Source organism: Hyla sarda, chromosome 8 (assembly GCF_029499605.1).
Source record: "Hyla sarda isolate aHylSar1 chromosome 8, aHylSar1.hap1, whole genome shotgun sequence".
NCBI classification, from domain to species: domain Eukaryota; kingdom Metazoa; phylum Chordata; class Amphibia; order Anura; family Hylidae; genus Hyla; species Hyla sarda.
Window position 1 is genome coordinate 187,792,476 of NC_079196.1, and position 22,396 is coordinate 187,814,871.

The window sequence follows — 22,396 nt, forward strand, 5'->3', positions numbered from 1 at the left end:
TTCATGCTGAAAAATTTACATGTGGAATTTTTTTTCTCTTCGCGCGGAATTTGCGCGGAAATGGGGGAGAAAGAAATTAAGGGTTTTTCAGCCATTTCCGCGCAAATTCCGTGCCAAAACGATGTCGTGCAGAATTTTTTTTTTTACCGTTGACTTCTATTGATTTCTGCTAGTGGATTCCGCTTGAAGAATGAACATGTTCTTTCTTCAAGCGAAAAGGAATTCAGCGTCGGAATTCCGCTATCAGAATTTCCGATGTGTGAACAGGACAGCGGAAAAAACATTAAAGTCAATGGGCAGAGGAGATGTGAATTAATTTGGAGCGGAGAATTCAAGAGGAATTACTCGAGTAAATTCCTCTTAAATTACTCAGTGTGAACGCATCCTAACAGTAACAGGCATAGTGTTCTCTTCGTAACAGTGACAGGCCCAGTGCCCCCTCGTTAACAGTGACAGTTGTACCCCCTTCGGTAACAGTGACAGGCCCAGTGCCCCCTCGGTAACAGTGACAGGTGCAGTATCCCCTCCGTAACAGTAAAAGACACAGTACTCCCTTCATAATGGTAACAGATCAATTCCCCCTCCATAATGGTGATACCCACAGTGCCCCCCTCCATAATGGTGATACCCACAGTGCCCCCTCCATAATGGTGACAGCTGCAGTTATCCCTTCTTAATGGTGACAGACGCAGTGCCCCCTTTGTAATGGTGACAGACGCAGTGCCCCCTTTGTAATGGTGACAGACGCAGTGCCCACTTTGTAATGGTGACAGACGCAGTGCCCCCTTTGTAATGGTGACAGATGCAGTGCCCCCTTTGTAATGGTGACAGATGCAGTGCCCCCTTTGTAATGGTGACAGATGCAGTGCCCCCTTTGTAATGGTGACAGATGCAGTGCCCCTTTTGTTATGGTGACCCACTATGTTAGAGAAAACAATAAGACATGGAGCAGCCTTGACATGACAGCTGTTCTCCGTCACAGCAGCATTCCTGCCTGTCCATGCAGCCTATGTATTGGTATTGTCCCACTGACTCTCTTAGCACCAAAATTGGGATTGTGTACCTGGTACTTGCCAATAAACAAGTGAAATCTCTCTACAGCAGTTAATTTTTTTTTTAAGCTTTATATATATTTTTATTATTTTATATAACACAAATACATAAATACAAACATTACCAAAACAATCACTTATACATACTAATAGACATACAATAAGATAAACTCACCCACCCTCTCCATCCGCCCCCTCCCTTCCCCTGCCCATTACTACAAGATGAAACTAAGTACAGTGACCCCCCTGACCTACGATGGCCCCGACATAAGATCATTTCAGCATACGATCACTCTCAGAAGCCATCACATGTTTCAGCTGCCACCGGATAGCCGTTTACGGTGCCCTGTGTGGTCCGCTGATGATCACTTACCTGTCCTCGGGGCTCCGGCGCGTCCATTTTGGGATCCCTTGCATCGTCGGCGCTCTCCATCGTCAACATCACGTCGCTGCGCACGTCGTCCCGTCATCCAATAGGAGCGGCGTGATGGCAGCGACAGAGAGCGAGGATGTCGGGGAAGCAGAGGCCTTGCCGGAGCGTCGGGGCACCCCGGGGATGCGGCGACAGTGATGGAAGGCGACATCCAGGGCAGCGATGACGAGCGGTGACGGTCCGCAGCGGCGGGGACAGGTGAGTACAACTTCCTATGCCAGAGGTCTTCAACCTGCGGACCTCCAGATGTTGCAAAACTCCAACTCCCAGCATGCCCGGACAGCCGTTGGCTGTCCAGGCATGCTGGGTGTTGTAGTTTAGCAACATCTGGAGGTCCGCAGGTTGTAGACCATTGTCCTAAACTTTACATTGCACGAATCCCTCAACATACAATGGTTTCAACAAACAATGGTCCATTTGGAATGGATTACCATCATATGTTGAGGGACCACTGTATTTAAGCCAAAGGAAAATAAAGAAAAATTAAAAATGATCGGACAGACTAAGGTAGGAAAAAAAGGAAAAGAATAGTTTGGCTTTTGATTCTAACCTCACATAAACTCTTCCTTTGTTCCTAGTAGAGGAACTTAACCCAAACCAATGATGTACATTGTCATCCCCGAAGATGCCCATTGAACGAAACAAGAACGTTCTGCACCACTCTGTGCTTCAGTGGACCCTGTGATACTAATTCTCTGTGATTTCTGTCCTAGGTACCTCAAGTGTTGCTTCCAAGTACGAGGAGCTGGAATGCTTGTACGCAGCTGTGGGCAAAGTCATCTATGAAGGTCTCACTAATTATGAAAAAGCTACAAACGCAAACCCGTCTCAGCTTTTTGGTAAGTGGCAGATTAGGCGGCGGACTCACCGAGGCTTCCTTTATTCCTTGTCTGTAGGACTGCATCTCTGAAGATGCTCCCGCAGACTCTGGTCAATTATGTCACAGTTTGCTGCATCTTATTTCCCAGAATCCAGTGCTGTAAATGTTCTTAAGGCGTCCTGTAGTTATTTCTAAGACGGATGGCTTCAACAGTCATTAGTAAGAGAAGTTTTTTCCTTTTCTTCCTCTGAATAATACATACACACACACATTCTTGCACTATTTCAAGGGACACGTCTATTTGGGAAGTTCAGTGCGTACATTTTTATTAAAAAAGCAAAAAGTACCATAAAATAGTCTTGGATTTGTTATCTTCACTTTCTTGTCACCAGGAGGTTACTTTAAAGGGGTACTCCGGTGAAAACCTTTTTTCTTTTAAATCAACTGGTGGCAGAAAGTTAAACATATTTGTAAATGACTTCTATAAAAAAAATCTTAATCCTTCCTGTACTTATTAACTTCTGAATACTACAGAGGAAATTCTTTTCTTTTTGGAATGACATCACGACCACAGTTCTCTCTACTGACGTGATTATAATAATAATAACAACGCTTTATTTATTGTTGTCCTTAGTGGGATTTGAACCCAAGTCCCCAGCACTGCAAGGCAGCAGTGCTAACCACTGAGCCACCATGCTGCCCTTAGCGTACATCTGCTATGCATGGTTTCTAAAATGGACAGAGATGTCAGCAGAGAGCACTGTGCTCGTGATGTCATCAGTGTTCCAAAAAGAAAGGAATTTACTCTGTAGCATTCAGCAGCTAATAAGTACTGAAAGGATTAAGATTTTGTTAATAGAAGTAATTTACAAATATGTTTAACTTTCTGCCACCAGTTGATTTAAAAGAAAAAAGGTTTTCACCGGAGTACCCCTTTAACAGGGTTTCAATACAATGCAATGCCTTTGCATCTGACTGCTGCACTGAATTGGTTCTGTCAGTAAAGCTGGTATAATGCCACAATAGAACCAAGGCTGCACAAAATGTAAATGCTAGCTGTCCCTCACTGGTCTCCCTTGTGATCCCTGTAGACAGGGGTAATTTTACTTAAAGAATTGCCTGCTTGTCAGGTGTCATTGTGCAAAACACTTGGTCGCTAGCGTAATTTAATCAATCGCTTGTAAAGTGCTTCAAGGTCAGAAGCTAAAGAATATGCTGTGTACCGACAATAAAGGAGTAATCCACTTAGGCGTCGCTGACACCGGGCACTGTGTCCGCCTTCATCTGGCTTGTCGGTTTAGCAGCTGGTAATGGATTGATAATATTGGCAGCATAGGTAGCAGCAATGGCAATCTCTACCCCTCTCCCTGACATTTACTCAACCAACAATGTATTCATGAAGGGGGCTACCTTAGAAAGTGTTCAGTTTGTATATACCTTTAAAGGGGTACTCTGCTGCTGGACATATTGGGGGAGATTTATCAAAACCTGTGCAAAGGAAATATTGCCCAGTTGCCCATAGCAACCAATCAGATTGATTCTTTCATTTTGCAGAGGCCTTGTTAAAAATGAAAGAAGCGAAAAATGAAAGCGAAAGCGAAAAATGAAAGAACCACTGCCAGTTTCCTGTGGCAGTGGTTGTGATGTTACGGCCATGCCCCTTTTGATGTCACGATCACGCCCCCTCCATGCATGTATATGGGAGGGGGCGTGTCGGGAGACACGCCCCCTCCCAGAAACATGCATGGGGGGCGCATGGCATAACATGGAGGGGGCATGGCAGTGACGTCACGGCCTCCGGCCTTCAGAATGCTGGAGTACCGGAGTACCCCTTTAAGTCTGGGGGTCGGTGCATTAAAATTTACCGCAAGACGGCAGTAAACTGCGTAATGCATGTGCTTTGTATGCACTTCAGGCTATTTCCTATAACAGGAGGAAAAAAATAGTTCTAAAGAGAGAAGAGTCAGTTCATAGCTGTCATGTTTATCTGCACGTGTGGTGCCCTGGTACTATAGAATATCCTGCATTGTTATATAGATGCGTGCAGTCTGCTTTTGTACACCATGATACAATGTCACGGCGCTATAGGATATAGCCTGAAATTGCATAGAATCCTGCAGACACCGACTCCAACGCACATGCGTCTCACTGCAAACTTTATCACATCGTATAAAACAAAAACAAAAAAGTTGCGTGTAGCGTAGCATTTTATACACACAGACACGCCAGAGGGCAAATAAAAAAAGAAGTCTGACACCTTGCACACCAGATGCGATGCCGGATGGCAGCGCATTTCGGTCTTGTAAAGCTAAATCATTGCACAAAGTAAAGTTAAAGGGGTACTCCGGTGGAAAACTTTTTTTTTTAACTGATGCCAGAAAGTTAAACAGATTTGTAAATGACTTCTATTAAAAAATCTTAATCCTTCCAGTACTTAATAGCGGCTGTATATTACTACAGAGCAGGAGAAAATCCCCATAGCAAACATACCGTATATACTCGAGTATAAGCCGAGTTTTTCAGCACGATTTTTCGTGCTGAAAACACCCCCCCTCGGCTTATACTCGAGTGAACTCTCCAACCGCAGTGGTCTTCAACCTGCGGACCTCCAGAGGTTTCAAAACTACAACTCCCAGCAAGCCCGGGCAGCCATCGGCTGTCCGGGCTTGCTGGGAGTTGTAGCTTTGAAACCTCCGGAGGTCCGCAGGTTGAAGACCACTGCGGCCTTCGACATCATCCAGCCCCCTCTCACCCCCTTTAGTTCTGTACAGTACTCGCCTCCGCTCGGCGCTGGTCCGGTGCTGCAGGACTGTCCGGTGAGGAGGTCGTCCGGTGGGATAGTGGTTCCGGGCTGCTATCTTCACCGGGGAGGCCTCTTCTAAGCGCTTCGGGCCCGGCCCCAGAATAGTCACGTTGCCTTGACAACGACGCAGAGGTACGTTCATTGCCAACGTACTTCTGCGTCATCGTCAAAGCAACGCCTCTATTCTGGGCCCGAAGGGCGGAGAAGAGGCGCCCCCGGTGAAGATAGCAGCCCGGAACCACTATCCCACCGGACCACCTCCTCTCCGGACAGTCCTGCAGCACCGGACCAGCGCCGAGCGGAGGCGAGTACTGTACAGAACTAAAGGGGGTGAGAGGGGGCTGGATGATGTCGAAGGCCGCAGTGGTCTTCAACCTGCGGACCTTCGGAGGTTTCAAAACTACAACTCCCAGCAATCCCGGACAGCCGATGGCTGCCCGGGCTTGCTGGGAGTTGTAGTTTTGAAACCTCTGGAGGTCCGCAGGTTGAAGACCACTGAGGGCGGATGATGACAAGAGGATGATGAAGGGGGGTGGGGATGATGAAGGGGGGGGGGGTGTGGGATGATGACAAGGGGATGATGAAGGGGGTGGGGATGATGAAGGGGGGGGAGTGTGGGATGATGATGAAGGGGGGTGGGGATGATGACAAGGGGAAGATGAAGGGGGGCTGTGGGATGATGATGAAGGGTGGTGGGGATGATGACAAGGGGATGATGAAGGGGGGGTGTGGGATGATTACAAGGGGATGATGAAGGGGGGTGGGGATGAGGACAAGGGGATGATGAAGGGGGGTGGGGTGGGATGATGATGAAGGGGGGTGGGGATGATGACAAGGGGATGATGAAGGGGGGTGTGGGATGATGATGAAGGGGGGTGGGGATGATGACAAGGGGATGATGAAGGGGGGTGGGGATGATGACAAGGGGATGATGAAGGGGGGTGGGGATGATGACAAGGGGATGATGAAGGGGGGGGTGGGATGATGACAAGGGGATGATGACAGGTGATGATGATGAGGGTCTGGATGATGACAGGCGGTGATGATGATGATGATGAGGATGTTAATGACGGGGGTCTGGATGATGACAGGGGGGGATGATGTATTTCCCACCCTAGTCTTATACTCGAGTCAATAACTTTTCCTGGGATTTTGGGTTGAAATTAGGGGCCTCGGCTTATACTCGGGTCGGCTTATACTCGAGTATATACGGTATGCTGATCTGGACAGTTCCTAAAATGGACAGAGGTGTCAGCAGAGAGCACTGTACTCGTGACAGAAAAGAAATCCAACAAGAGAAAAGAATTTCCTCTGTAGTATACAGCCGCTAATAAGTACTGGAAGGATTAAGATTTTTTTTAATAGAAGTAATTTACAAATCTGTTTTGTTTAACTTTCTGGCACCAGTTGATAAAAAAAAAAACTTTTCCATCAGAGTACCCCTTTAACTTTACTTTGTGCAATGATTTAGCTTTACAAGACAGAAATGCGCTGCATCTCCTGTGCACGGTGCCAGACTTCTTTTCTATTTGCCCTCTGACGTGCCTGTGTGTATAAAATGCTAATATTCTAGGTGTAATAGTTCCTGCATATGTATGTAATAGATAAGTAGATAAAAACATTTCTTCTGAGGACCCATACAGACCAAATATTTCACAGCTGGATGTTTGTTACAGCGCATCCTGTAATCTATAAACACGTCAGCAGTACAGATCTGTCTACTGTCTTAAAGGGGGCTATCAACTGGCTCCAGAAAGTTAAACAGATTTGTAAATTACTTTTTAACTTATTAAAAAATCTTAATCCTTTCAGTACTTATGAGCTGCTGAAGTTGAGTTGTTCTTTTCTAAGTACTCTCTGATGACACATGTCTTGGGAACCGCCCAGTCTAGAAGCAAATCCCCATAGCAAACCTCTTCTACTCTGTGCAGTTCCCGAGACAGACAGAGGTGTCAGCAGAGAGCACTGTTGCCAGACAGAAAACAACCAGACTTCAGCAGCTGATAATTATTGAAAGGATTAAGATTTTTTTTAATAGAAGTAATTTAGAAATCTGTTTAACATTCTGGAGCCAGTTGATATATATATAAAAAAAATAAAAAGTTTTTTCCTGGAATACCCCTTTAATAGTTTGCTACAGTGTATTATTGTAGGGAAAATAGATCATCTTGCTCTTCAAGCCTTTGTTCAAGATAAGGAAGATATGTTAACACCACGGACAAGTGTTTACCAACCAGTAAGCTTCCAGCTGTTACAAAACTACAACTCACAGCATGCCCGGACATCCTTTTGGTGCTGTAAAGGAGATAAGCCACCACCAGGGGAGCCAGTGCTGCGCAATGTTTGCAAGCCCCATTGAGAATGAAAAGTTTTGGCTTTGTGCTGCACTCTCTTCTTTGGACAATTTATTGTCTATTTTCAGATGGGGGTCCTAGTGGTTGAACCGCCACAGATTAGCTAGTTTTCCCCCTATCCCGCGATAAGGTATAACTTTTAGAGATTGTAATAAATGGCCGTCCATGTGACGCAAGGATAGGCAGGGTCCACCACTGGAAAGTGCTCTTACTGAGCAAATATTGTAATAAAGCGTTGCCCTGTTCAATTCAGCTGCAATTCCAGACATAGCCTTTTATGATAAGAGGGGCACTGTTTGGGTGAAATCCTTTTTTTGTCTAATCACAAAACCTTTTTAACACAGTGAGGCTGGGTTCACATCACGTTTTTGCCATACTGTCTTCAATCCGTTTTTCTAAAGAAAACCGTATGGCAAAAAAACGGATGGAACAGTATGGGAAAAAGTAAACTGTATGCATATTTAAACTGTATACTGTTTTTAAAAGTGCATACAGTTCCGTCCGTTTTTATAAAAAAAACAAAAAAAAAAACCTTTTTGATAATTTTGTCCATTTTTAATGGGAGGGGTGTTGGGTGGGGACTTAAATGCGTATGTGCAAAGTAAAAACCGTATGCGGTTTCCCATATGGAACCGTATACATGTGCGTTTCCCATTGACGTCCAGGTAAAAAAAAAAAAAAAACGTATGCGGTTGCGGTACGGTTTTTAAACCGGAGACAAAAACGTGGTCAACCACGGTTTTGACTCCGGTTTAAAAACTGTACTGCAACCGCAAACGTTTTTTTTTAACATGGACGTCAATGGGAAACGCACATGTATACGGTTCCATACGGGAAAAACATATACGTTTTTACTTTGCACATGCGCATTTGCATCCTAAATTCCCCACCCAACACCCCTCCCATTAAAAACAGACAAAATTATCAAAAACGTATGTTTTTTTTTTTTTTTTTTTTTTAAACGGACAGAACTGTATGCATTTTTAAAAACAGTATACAGTTTAAAAAAACACATACGGTTTACTTTTTCCCCATACTGTTCCATCCGTTTTTTTTGTCATACGGTTTTCTTTAGAAAAAATGGATTGCAAACAGTATGGCAAAAACGTGATGTGAACCCAGCCTGAGCTAAAAGTCTTGTCTAGAATTAAAAAACAAGCAAAAAAAAAAAACATAGCTGCTGTCTCCTAGAAACAGCACCACAACTGTCCACAGGTTGTGTTTGGTATTACAGCTTAGCCCCCTTTGACTTTATGGCTGTATCTAGTATTGCAGCTCGGCTCCATTGGACAGGTGTGGTGCTGTTTTTGGGAGAAAGCTGCATTATTTTCTAATTCTTTACCATAACAGAACAAATAGTGAAATGACAGTCAGCTCTGCTTCATCTGCTTCGTACTACCAAGTGGTTTGTCTCGCTAAAAGCACGGACTCTGGGCAGTATCTTTGGCAGCTCGGAGCGCCTGCGCTTGCGTAAAATTATTTGGTGTTCACTGCAAAGTTTAATAAATCCAGTATTATACTAAAACATACGTTGGCGCCAGGTTCAGGTTTCATATACAGGGATAACATTTTTCATAATAAAATACATTATACAGGGATTAGATTTTTCATAATAAAATACATTTACCATATTGAGAAGTGTTTCCAGACCAGTGTGACTCCAGCTTTTGCAAAACTACAACTCCCAGGCTGTCCGGTCATCCTGGGAGTTGTAGTTTTGCAACAGCTGGAGTCACACTGGTTGGGAAACATTGATTTACAGTGTCACTGTGTCCCAAAAATAGAAGAAAAATGTAGCTAATATCTTTAATATCTTTAATTTGGTCAGGTACCCTGATGATTCTGAAGTCTGCCTGCAGTAACAACCCCAGCTACATAGACAGACTAATATCTGTCTTTATGCGATCTCTCCAGAAGATGGTGAGGGAGCATCTGAACCCACAGGCTGCTGCCGGAACAGCTGAAGCCAATCCAGGTATATGATCTATTACATATATATATATATATATATATATATATATATATATACACATATATATATATATACATACATATCCATCCAAAGAAATGGTGCAGCACTCCATAAGTAAATCCAAGGTGCAAAAAAGATTTATTCACTTCACATCATAGCATAGCAACGTTTCAGATCACACAGGATCCTTTTTCAAGCTCGAAAAAGGATCCTGTGTGATCTGAAACGTTGCTATGCTATGATGTGAAGTGAATAAATCTTTTTTGCACCTTGGATTTACTTATGGAGTGCTGCACCATTTCTTTGGATGGATTAATTTTGGGACTTTGATCAAGTTCATTTGGAGCTGGCACCCGACTATTTTTTTCATCAAGCTAAGTAGTGCTGCAAAACCACCTTGTTTTTCGTATATACATACATATATACATATATACACATATTACACATATAGATAAAAAATTATATAAATATATGTATATGTGTGTGTGTGTGTGTGTGTGTGTGTATATATATATATATATATATATATATATATATATATATATACATATACATATATATATATATATATATATAACATTTTTTTATTTTTTTTTTATTTATTACATTCATGGTCGTAAATGTTGGCACCCCAGAAATTTTTCAAGAAAATGAAGTATTGGACATAATGTCACACCAAACTCCAAAAATGGGCTGGACAAATTTATTGGTACCCATAACTTAATTTTTGGTTGTACACCCTTTGGAATAAATAACTGAAATAAGCCGCTTCCTGTAACCATCAATAAGCTTCTTACACCTCTCAGCCGGAATGTTGGACCACTCTTCCTTTGCAAACTGCTCCAGGTCTCTCTTAGGCTTGGTTCACATCACGTTTTCAGCCATACGGGACCGCATACCCGTATGCCGCCCGTATTTAATTCATTTCAATGAGCCGACTGGAGTGAAACGCTGACTCAGGTCGGCTCATTTTTGCCCCGTATGTGGTTTTCCACCGGTCCTAAAACGGTGGTCGACAGCAATTTTAAGATCTCTCACAGGCGTTCAATGGGATTTAGATCTGGACTCATTGCTGCCACTTCAGAACTCTCCTTCGCTTTGTTGCCATCCATTTCTGGGGGCTTTTTGGCATATGTTTGGGGTCATTGTCCTGCTGGAAGACCCAAGATCTTGGACGTAAACCCAGCTTTCTGACACTGGGCTGTACAGTGCGACCCAAAATCCATCGGTAATCCTCAGATTTCATGATGCCTTGTACACATTCAAGGCACCCAGTGCCAGAGGCAGCAAAACAACCCCAAAACCTCATTGAACCGCCACCATATTTCACTGTACCTACTGTGTTCTTTACTTTGTAGGCCTCATTCCGTTTTCGGTAAACAGTAGAATGATGTGCTTTACCAAAAAGCTCTATCTAGGTCTCCTCTCTCCACAAGACGTTTTCCCAGAAGGATTTTGGCTTGCTCAAGTTCATTTTGACAAAATGTAGTCTTGTTTTTTATGTCTCTGTGTCAGCAGTGTCCTCCTGTGTCCTCCTGTGTCTCCTGCCATAACGTTTCATTTCATTTAAATATCGATGGATAGTTTGCACTGACACTGATGCTCCCTGAGCCTACAGGACAGCTTGAATATCTTTGGAACTTGTTTGAGGCTGCTTATCCACCATCCGGACTATCCTGCGTTGACACCTATCATCAATTTTTCTCTTCTGTCCATGCCCAGGGAGATTAGCTACAGTGCCATGGGTTGCAAAGTTCTTTATAATGTTGCGCACTGTGGACAAAGGCAAATCTAGATCTCTGGAGATGGACTTGTAACCTTGAGATTGTTGATATTTTACCAAAATTTGGGTTCTCAAGTCCTCAGGCAGTTCTCTTCTCCTCTTTCTGTTGTCCATGCTTAGTGTGGCACACACAGACATACAATGCAAAGACTAAGTGAACTTCTCTCCTTTTTATCTGCTTTCAGGTGTGATTTTTATATTGCCCACACCTGTTACTTTTATTGCCCCCAGTTGAGTTTAAAGGAGGATCACATGCTTGAACCAATCTTATTTTTCCACAATTTTGAAAGGGTACCAATAATTTTGTCCAGCCCATTTTTGGAGTTTGGTGACATTATGTCCATTTAGCTTTTTTCCTTCCCTTTTTTGGTTTAGTTCCAATACACACAAAGGGAATAAACGTGTGTATAGCAAAGCATGTGTTACTGCAATCCTTTTCTGTGAGAAATACTTCATTTTCTTGAAAAATTTCAGGGGTGCCAACATTTACGGCCAATACTGTATATATTATTAGATCTGACTTGCTCATAACCATCTACCGATCCTGCTAGGATTTTGCGCTTTGACCAGAAGGAATTCCCTTGTGGCTTTTTTTCCTTATAATTTCAGTTCTTTAGATGGTGGATAGCGTTACAGTGTGCCAGTTCCTTGGGTCTGACATTCTTTCTTTTTTAACTGACTTCTTGGTTTCTTTACTCTCCAGCGGGCACCAGTGAGCTGGTGATGCTTAGTTTGGACCTGGTAAAAACGCGTCTGGCAGTCATGAGCATGGAAATGAGGAAAAACTTCATTCAGAACATCCTCACGTCTCTCATTGAAAAATCCACCGACGCCAAGATCCTCAGGGCTGTGGTAAAAATAGTGGAGGAGTGGCTAAAAAATAACACCCCCATGGCGGCAAATCAGGTGAGGGGTTATAAAAAAAAAAAATGGAGGAGAAAAAAAAAAAGGTTCCATTATTGTCATCGTTTGTTAATCTGTATCAGCTGCTGTGGCACTACAACTCCCAGTGTGTTCCGGTAGCCGCATTGTAAAGCAGGTCTCTGCCCACCAGCTCTCGGTAAATGATCTCTTATGCTGTGGTGTTTTTTTTTGCAATTTACCAGTGAACAGGTAATTCTGTGGCAGGGATCTTCAGCTTCCGAATCTCTAGTGGTTGAGGTTGCCATGGTTACCGATGACTGCCTAGGGCTCTGTGTCAGCTCTTCAGCTTTTCCCTACCATGCTCACGTCTCTGACATCGGGCAGCATTAACATGGAGATCATCGGAGAGCGCACTGTAGGATAAGATCACATGCTTTGCAAAATGGGGACATTCAGCTTTAGGGGTCTGTTCACACAGGACTGAAAATGCTGCAGTTCTGATGTGGTTTTTCCATTTCATAGGGAAATCTAAATCTGCAACATTTCAGTTCTTTGTGAACTTACCCTAATGCTACAGGTAGTAAAGGCAGATTGCTTGTGTTTTCAGTAGTTAAAAAAAAAAAAAGTATATAATAATGTTAAATGCTAAAAATCATGCTGCTGTATTCAATCTGTTTCCAATTGACTAAAAATACAAATTTAAAAAAGGACCACTGAACCGTATTAGCAATCAAATGATTGCTATAGATAGTCACCTATGGGGACATAAAAAGTGTAAAAAAATAAAATAAAATAAAAAAAAAATAAATATTGAAAAATGTAAAAATGAAAAATCCCCTCCCCCAATAAAAACTAAAATTGTCCCTTTTTCCCATTTCACCCCCAAAAAGCGTACTTTTTTTTTTCCATAAAAATACTTGGTTTCACCACTTGTGTAAATGTCTGAACTATCAAAATATGTTAATAATCCCGTACGGTGAACGGCGTAAACGTAAAAAATAGAAAAAGGCCAAAAATGCTGCTTTTTTTGTCACATTTTATTAAAAAAAAAAATTGATCTAAAAGTTTTACATATGCAAATGTGGTATCAATAAAAAGTTCAGATGACGGCGTAAAAAAAGGAGCCCTCATACCGCTCTATATACGGAAAAATGAAAAAGTTATAGGTGGTCAAAATTGGGGCGATTTTAGATTACTGATTTTGTACAAAATATTTGACTTTTTTTTTAAGCGGTACAAAAATAGAAAAGTATCTAGCCATGGGTATCATTTTAATCGTATTGACCCACAGAATAAAGAACACATGTCATTTTTACCGTAAAGTGTACAGTGTGAAAACAAAACCCTCCAAAATGTGCAAAATTTTGGTTTTCATTTCAATTTCCTCCCTAAAAAAATTACTCTTTGAGTTCGCCGTACATTTTTGGGTAAAATGAGGTTTCATTACAAAGCACAATTGGTCACGCAAAAAACAAGCCCTTATATGGGTCTGTAGATGGAAATATGAAAGAGTTACGGATTTTAGAAGGCGAGGAGGAAAAAACAAAAATGCAAAAATAAAATTGGCCTGGTCCTTAAGGGGTCAAGGAGTGCACCTCCAAACAATTTATTCCCATATCATAAAGGGATGTATATGCACTTCATGATCAGTGGGGGTCTGTTGTTTTAGACTCCTGTCCATCCTGGTGGTCCCATATCGGACCCTTGGCTTTGCACTGAATTCCTTTAAAGGGGTACTCCGCTGGAAAACATTTTCTTTAAATCAACAGGTGCCAGAAAGTTATACAGATTTGTAAATTCCTTTGTTTAAAAATCTTAATCCTTCCAGTACTTATCAGCTGCTGTATACTACAGAGGAAGTTCTTTTCTTTTTGAATTTCCTTTCTGTCTGACCACAGTGCTCTCTGCTGACACCTCTGTCCATTTTAGGAATTGTCCAGAGCAAGAGCAAATCCCCATAGCAAACCTGTTTTGCTCCTGACAGTTCCTGACATGGACAGAGGTGTCAGCAAAGAGCACTGTGGTCAGACAGAAAGGAAATCTAAAGAAAATAACTTCCTGTGGAGCAAATAGCAAATTATAAGTACTGGAAGGATTAAGATTTTTAAATAGAAATAATTTACAAATCCGTTTAATTTTCTGTCACCAGTTGATTAAAAAAAAAAAAAGTTTTCCAGTGGAGTACCCCTTTAAGGTGTCCATAATCCTTCCATCGCTATTGACTAAAGGTTTTTTCAGTGGTCTCTACTTTTTCTCCCCATACACATGAACATTTCATGCAGCTGGGTGTTTATGTATACAGAATGGGGAGAATAGAGGTAAGCTGTTGCCAGATGGCAGCTCTGGTGGTGACTTATCTCCCAAAAAATAAAGAGTACGGCAGTTGAAATCCATCATGCCCGATCCTTCTTTCACCTTATCAGTCAGAGGAGATTTGCAAGGCTTCCTTACACATAAGATCAGCCGGTCCGTACCCTATCTGTGTGACACTGGCCCTTAAAGGGGTACTCCACCCCTGGCATCTTATCCCCTATCCAAAGCATAGGGGATAAGATGTTAGATCGCCGCGGTCCCGCTGCTGGGGACCCCGGGGATCGCCGCTGCGGCACCCCGCCATCATTACTGCGCAGAGCGAGTTCACTCTGTGCGTAATGACGGGCGATACAGGGGCTGGAGCAGCGTGACGTCATGGCTCCGCCCCTCATGACATCACGGCCCGTCCCCTTAATGCAAGTCTATGGCAGGGGGCGTGACGACCGCCACGCCCCCTCCCATAGACTTGTATTGACGGGGGCGGGCCGTTACGTCACGAGGGGGCGGAGCCGTGGTGTAACAATGCTCCGGCCCCTGTATTGCCCGTCATTACTGCAGAGCGAACTCGCTCTGCGCCGTAATGATAGTGGGGTGCTGCAGCAGCGATCCCCGGGGTCCCCAGCAGCGGGACCGTGGCGATCTGACATCTTATCCCATATTCTTTGTATAGGGGATAAGATGTCTAGGGGCGGAGTACCCCTTTAATGGTGGGGGGGGCATCGATCCCCTTCAATGGTCTTTTCACATGTACAGTATTCTGCGCAGATTTGATGCTGCAGATTTCAATGTAAACTGACTGAACACAGCTTGAAATCCTGCGCATCAAATCTGCACAGTGCGTGTGAATAGACCCTAAATGATGATGTGCTGCAGTTCCTTGCACAGTGGGTCGTCCGGTTGTGTAGGGCAGTGTCTCCCAACCAGGGTGCCTCCGGCTGTCCGGGCATGCTGGGAGTTGTAGTTTTGCAGCAGCTGGAGGCACCCTGGTTGGGAAACACTGGTGTAGGGAACAGTACTGTGACCTCTTCATTCTCACCATGGTGGGGGTCCCAGAGGTTGGACCACTAATGGCACATGGTAGCATTATACAATTGCCTGATAGGATGACAATACACTGTTAAAACAACAAAACAGTTACATTTTTGTTCCAAAGTCGGTGAACAGGTATGAAAGACTGCAGTTTGTGAGATGTTCTGCAGGCCATTGAAAGAGGAAGGTTATGTGAGGTGGAGGACAGGATAGCAGATGTATGCCACCCACATACCATTGCCTTCACTTAGATGAAACATAGCGCCTCACATTGTACTGTATAGAATGCTGTAACCTTGCTTTTCATGCAGACCCCCACACTTCGGGAAAAGTCCATTCTGCTGGTGAAGATGATGACCTACATAGAAAAACGCTTTCCAGAGGATCTGGAGTTAAATGCACAGTTTCTGGAGCTTGTCAACTATGTTTACAGGTGCGTGAAATGATAGACCTTTATATTATCACCATAGCAGCTGTGAACTGTGCGCTATAGAAAGAATACAATCAGACATTTAGGAATTGATGTAGCTTTAGCCTTAGAAGTAGGAATTGGTCTTCCATTGTATATGGAGCTCTAAAGTTGATTTATGGGTACTATACACCAGCGTTCTTCAACCTGTGTCTTTGAGGTTGTTGCAAAACTCTCATCGTGGCATGATAGGAGTTGTAGTTTTGCAGCAGCTGCAGATCCACATGTAGGAAGCAGTACAATACTCTATACCAGTGTTTCCCAACCCGTGTGCCTCCAGCTGTTGCAAAACTACAACTCCCAGCATGCCCGGACAGCCTTCGGCTGTCCGGGCATGCTGGGAGTTGTAGTTTTGCAACAGCTGGAGGCATCCTAATTGGGAAACACTGCTCTATACAGTAAATGGACATTGCATAGAACCAGTATGCTGCTCAGAATCAGAATGGGAACATTCCCTGCTCTTTATTAATACAGTATGGGATTCCCTTTAAAGGAAAACTGTCATATGTTTTGTCCCGCACTATTCACGGGTACCTGTGGATAGAGCGGGAGACGCTGAACATTTTGAGTCCTACCTTGCCCGGATCTGCTGCGCTGCTCGCCCGTTATAGCTGATTTTTGGTATATTCAAATTAGCCGCTAACTGGCAGGGGCGGGGTTACTGCCTTCAACTGGCACTGTGACGTAACCGCCGCCCGGCCCGCAGCACCGCTGGCTAATGAATATTCGTACATTGCCTTACACTCTCCGTCTCATCTCGGCCGAGTCCTGGACGATACTGCGCATGCGTGGTCTTCAGCATTGCTTCATTTGTCTGGAGCAGCTCTGGAGTAAGGGTGCATGCGCAGTATCATCCAGGACTCGGACGAGATGAGACAGAGAGTGTAAGACAACGTATGAATAGTCATTAGCCAGCGGTGCTGCGGGCCGGGCGACGGTTACGTCACAGTGCCAGTTGAAGGCAGTAACCCCGCCCGTGCCAGTTAGCAGCTAATTTGAATATACCGAAAACTAGCTATAACGGAAGAACGGCGCAGCGGATCCGGGCAAGATAGGACTCAAAATGTTCAGCGTCCCCCGTACTATCCACAGGTACCCGTGGATAGTGCGGGACAAAACATATGACAGTTTTCCTTTAAGGGTATGTTCACGCTACGGATTATGAACGGAATCTCCGCTCACAAAATTCCGGGAGCAGAGATTGCATTCTGGCGGCGGCCGCCGCAAAACTTCGGCGGTAGGACCGCGCGACACTGCGCCGTCACCATTGATGGCTATGCAGTGTTCGCGGACTTTGGCGTAAAGAATGAACGTGTTCTTTCTTTGTGCAGAACAATTTCAGCGGCGGAATTGTCCACCGCTGAAATTCCGCAGTGTGAACGGGTCTCGCGGAAACCCATTCACACTGATGTTTATGTTGCGGAATTCCATGAGAATTACATAGTGTGAACATACCCTTATACAGCTTTAAATGCGAGCTCTATAAATTCTGTATTACAGAGATGAGAACCTCTCCGGAAGTGAACTGACGGCCAAGCTAGAACCTGCTTTTCTGTCTGGACTGCGCTGCTCTCAGCCCCACATTCGGGCGAAATTTTTTGAGGCCTTTGACACGTCCATGAAGCGCCGCGTGTATGATCGACTGCTCTACGTCACTTGTTCTCAGAACTGGGAAGCAATGGGCAACCATTTTTGGATTAAACAGTGTATAGAGGTAAGCAGGGGTGCTGAGCTGCAGACCCTCCTTCATTTGGTAGGGAAGAAAAAGACCCAATGTGTGCCTAATGAGATTAGGGTAAGTCCTAAAAATAGTGTACAGTCAGGCAGTTTAAAGGGGTACTCTTCTGGAAAATATTTTTTTATTTAAATCCTCTCGTGACAGAAAGTTAAACAGATCTGTAAATTACTTCTATTTCAAAATCTTAATCCTTCCAGTACTTATCCGCTGCTATATGTTGCACAGGAAGTTCTTTTCTTCTTGAATTTCCTTTCTGTCTGACCACAGTGCTCTCTGCTGACACCTCTGTCCATTTTAGGAACTGTCCAGAGTAGGAGCAAACCCCCATAGCAAACCTATGCTGCTCTGGACAGTTCCTAAAATGGACAGCGGTGTCAGAAGAGAGCACTGTGGTCAGACATAAAGGAAATTCAAGAAGAAAAGAACTTCCTGTGCAACATATAGCAGCTGATAAGTACTGGAAGGATTAACATTTTTAAATAGAAGTAATTTACAAATCTGTTTAACTTTCTGGCACCAGTTGATTTAAAATATGTTTTCCTGAGGAGTACCCCCTTAAGCTGTTCTCCCACTAATAACACTTATATTTTACCCACATGATAGGAGATACATTTATTATTGTGGGGAGGGGAGTCTGATTATTGGGACCCCTGTAAACTCAAATAGGGTTCCCAAAGTTCCCTGTTGTAATGGAATTATGGTCAAGTATGTGCACCGATGCTTTATTCACTCACTATGTGACCGCTGACAATAGACAACTGAATGGCAGCACACATGCCAGACCATTCCATTCCAACAGTATCTTCAGAATTCCGATTCTCGAGATTGTGGGGATCTCAGTGGTTGGACTTTCTGCAGTTATGCACTGGATAAATGTGAATTTTTTTTTTTCTTATTATTTTTTTACATCAACTGATGCCAGAAAGTTAAACAGATTTGTAAATTAGAAAGGAAGGAATTTCCAGCGCAGGATGAATGCAACAGGTTCTTTATTACGGATCACATGGATTGCACAGGTAACACCAACGTGTTTCGGGTCAAGCTGGACCCTTAGTCATGCCATGACTAAGGGTCCAACTTGACCCGAAACGCGTTGGTGTTGCCTGTGCATTCCATGTGATCCATAATAAAGAACCTGTTGCATTCATCCTGCGCTGGAAATTCCTTCCTTTATCTGTACTGCTGTGAACCGGGAACACTGCCGGCTAATCCAGGCGCAGGTGTAAGCATTCAGCTGAGGAGAGCCGTCAGTTTTGCTTAGATTTGTAAATTACTTCTATAAAAAAATCTTAATCCTTCCAGTACTTATCAGCTGCTGTGTACAACAGAGGAAATTATTTTCTTTTTGGATTTCTTTTCTGTCTGACCACAGCGCTCCCTGCTGACACCTCGGACTATGTCAGGAACTGTCCAGAGAAGGAACAAATCCCCATAGCAAACATATGCTGCTCTGGACAGTTCCACACATGGACAGAGGTGTCAGCAGAGAGCACTGTGGTCAGACAGAAAAGAAATCCAAAAAGAAAATAATTTCCTCTGTAGTATTCAGCAGCTGATAAGTACTGGAAGGATTAAGAATTTTTATTAAAAGTAATTTACAAATCTGTTTAACTTTCTGGCACCAGTTGATTTAAAAATAAAAAATAAAAAAAAGTTTTCCAACGGAGTACCCCTTTAAAGATTTATCCATTTTTGACATGCCCTTACATGAGAAACTTAGTCACAGGGTGGTCAATACGTGCTTGTTGAGATATGTTTGACAGTGCATACATTGACAAACATCAGCATACATTCATTGCAGTTAAAGGGGTTATCCAGGAAAAAACTTTTTTTCATATATCAACTGGCTCCAGAAAGTTAAACAGATTTGTAAATTACTTCTATTAAAAAATCTTAATCCTTTCAGTACTTATGAGCTTCTGACGTTAAGGTTGTTCTTTTCTGTCTAAGTGCTCTCTGATGACACGTGTCTCGGGAACCGCCCAGTTTAGAAGAGGTTTGCTATGGGGATTTGCTTCTAAACTGGGCGTTTCCCAAGGCACGAGTCATCAGAGAGCACTTAGACAGAAAGAACAACCTTAACTTCAGAAGCTCATAAGTACTGAAAGAATTAATATTTTTTAATAGAAGTAATTTACAAATCTGTTTAACTTTCTGGAGCCAGTTAATATATATATATATATATATATATATATATATATATATATATATATATATATATATATATATATATATATATTTATATATATATTTATATATATATATTTATATATATATATTTATATATATATATTTATATATATATATATATATATATATATATATATATATATATATATATATATTTTATAAGTTTTTTCCTGGATAACCCCTTTAACTTACAATGTGGGCCTCTATATAAGGCAGTCTTTCCCAACCATGGTGCCTCCAGCTGTTGCAAAACTACAACTCCCAGAATGCCCAGACAGCCTTTGGCTGTCTGGGCATGCTGAGAGTTGTAGTTTTGCAGCATCTGGAGGTGCCCTGGTTGGGAAACACTGATATGAGGTGTTCCTTATAAGGGAAGTCCCCCACCCAACCCTATGTTTTCCTTCCCAATTTTAGCACAGAAACATTTTTAATTTTTACATTGACCCATAAAGCAAACTCTCTGTTTTATAAAGTCACCCCAGGCTCCCAGGAGTAGAGAAGGAAGCGTGTGATAACATTTTGCATTTGTTTCTGTGTTTTCGATCATTTCAGCCCTGTCTGATTAAGCAATGTCCCCTTTTCACCTTCTCCCTATTTTGTACATGGCTTGTTTTGCGGAGATAAGCCCTCATCCTATTAACGCTTTGAACCCCCTGACTTTGATCTGTACAGCTCCTGCTGGCCGTCTGCGAGAAGAACACTACAATTGGCACAAGCTGCCAGGGCGCCATGCTCCCATCTATCACTAATGTCATCAATCTAGCAGACAGTCACGATCGGGCAGCATTTGCTATGGTAACCCACGTCAAGCAGGAGCCAAGGGAGAGAGAGAACAGCGAATCCAAGGAAGAGGTATTGTGTTTTATTTATTTATTTATTTTTTTTTTAAAGGAATTCGAATATCCTTCAGGGCCGGGGGTTTTAAAAGCTGCGGTTTGTTTATAAGAGGCGTTGCAGTCCTTGGAATTAAATGTATACTGTTCAAATATGCTTCAGGTCTCTCATGGGACGAGATCGCGTTTACAAGCTTTGCTAAAACTTTTGTTCCTCTGGCGTCTCAGCGAGACTTTTCCGAACAGTTGTTCCATTGTTCCTCATGTGAAAGCAGATCTATCAAAACCTTAGTTTTCCTGGAATATAAGAAATAAATGATAGGGAGAGACTAAATCCCTCTGTTTGTGCCACAGTAAGATCTTAAAGGGTAAATTCACTCTGCAGTCAACTTTTTCACTAGTTGGTGGGGGGGGGCGGCTACTGCATTTATTGCCAAATTGCGAAAAATGCTTATATGTTAGCAGATCTGTTCTGCTTTGGTAGTGGAGCTGTGCACTGATTGAGAGCCAGCCAGCTGCTGCCTTCTCTGACTATATACTCTTTGCAGATATAGGCTGTATTCAGGGTTCTGGGGTTATCCACGTTTGATTAAAGGGGTACTCCGGAGGGGTTAAAAAAAAAAGCATTTTTCAATCAATTGGTGCAGACAGTTAAACAGATTTGTAAATTACTTCTATTTAGAGGAGATGTCCGGTGCAGACTTTTCCTATTCCATCCTGCCCGGGCTGCAAAAAAAGAGGAAACAAACTTTCACTTACCTTCCTACGTTCCCTCGGATCTCCGCAACAGCTGATCCTTCGGCCGGACTGTCTACTTCATTCTTCCCTTAGCCCGGTACATCACATGGCGCTTCAGCCTATCACCGACCGAGGCGGGACATCACTGCGGCCGGTGATAGGCTGAAGCGCCGTGTGACGTCCCGGGCTAAGGGAAGGAGGTAGTAGACAGCCCGGTCGACCGATCAGCTTTTGCGGAGCTCCGGGGGGAATGTAGGAAGGTAAGTGAAAGTTTGTTTTCTCATTTTTTTTTTTGCAGCCCGGGCAGGATGGAATAGTCCGCACCGGACATCTCCTTTTAATAATGTCAATCCTTCCAGTACTTATCAGCTGCTGTATGCTACAGAGGAAATTGTGTAGTTTCTTGCTAGTCTGAACTGAGTGCTCTCTGCTGCCACCTCTGTCTGTGTCAGGAACTTTCCGCAGCAGGAGAGGTTTACTATGCTCATGCTATGATGTGTACAGAGGGGGAAGCAGAAAGCCATTTTGTAATTCCAGTTATTATATTGCAGTGGACCTCCATATTTTGCAAAACTACAACTCCCAGGACAGCCAACGGCTGTCTGGGCATGCTGGTTGTAGTTTTGCAAAAGCTACAGGTCCGCAGTTTAAAGGCCACTGGTATAGTTAGTGGTATATCCAGATCCCCACAAGAGATTCACTCATAACTGCATCTGACAGCAGGGCCTTCATACATATAGTGGCACCCTAGGGATTAAAAAAGTTTTATAGTATTTTTATTTTATTGATGGCCTTTTCTTAAGATCGGCCATCAATATCCGATTGGTGGTGATCCAACTCCGGAAAACCCCTCTGGCCACAATTTACTTCCTACCAGGCACAGCCAGGCTAGTGGCTGTATCTGGTATTGCAGCTGGAACATGGGGTAAGCTACATTGCCAGGTGCAGCTGCTACCCAGTCTATGGAACAGTGAACGGCCCCTTCAGTGGACTTTGTGTTTCTCG

At 43.2% G+C, this 22,396-nt stretch overlaps 1 protein-coding gene across 3 annotated transcripts in view; it reads left to right on the plus strand.

Moving 5' to 3' along the window:
- The window catches only part of TRRAP (transformation/transcription domain associated protein), a 201,312-nt gene that overhangs the window by 91,573 nt on the left and 87,343 nt on the right, over nucleotides 1-22,396 (plus strand). For all 3 annotated transcript variants that reach the window (XM_056537084.1, XM_056537086.1, XM_056537085.1), the window contains 6 exons: nucleotides 2,199-2,324; nucleotides 9,291-9,437; nucleotides 11,921-12,123; nucleotides 15,735-15,856; nucleotides 17,393-17,606; nucleotides 20,493-20,672. In XM_056537084.1, the coding sequence (XP_056393059.1) occupies nucleotides 2,199-2,324; nucleotides 9,291-9,437; nucleotides 11,921-12,123; nucleotides 15,735-15,856; nucleotides 17,393-17,606; nucleotides 20,493-20,672 (992 nt within the window). The remainder of the gene's footprint in view (nucleotides 1-2,198; nucleotides 2,325-9,290; nucleotides 9,438-11,920; nucleotides 12,124-15,734; nucleotides 15,857-17,392; nucleotides 17,607-20,492; nucleotides 20,673-22,396) is intronic.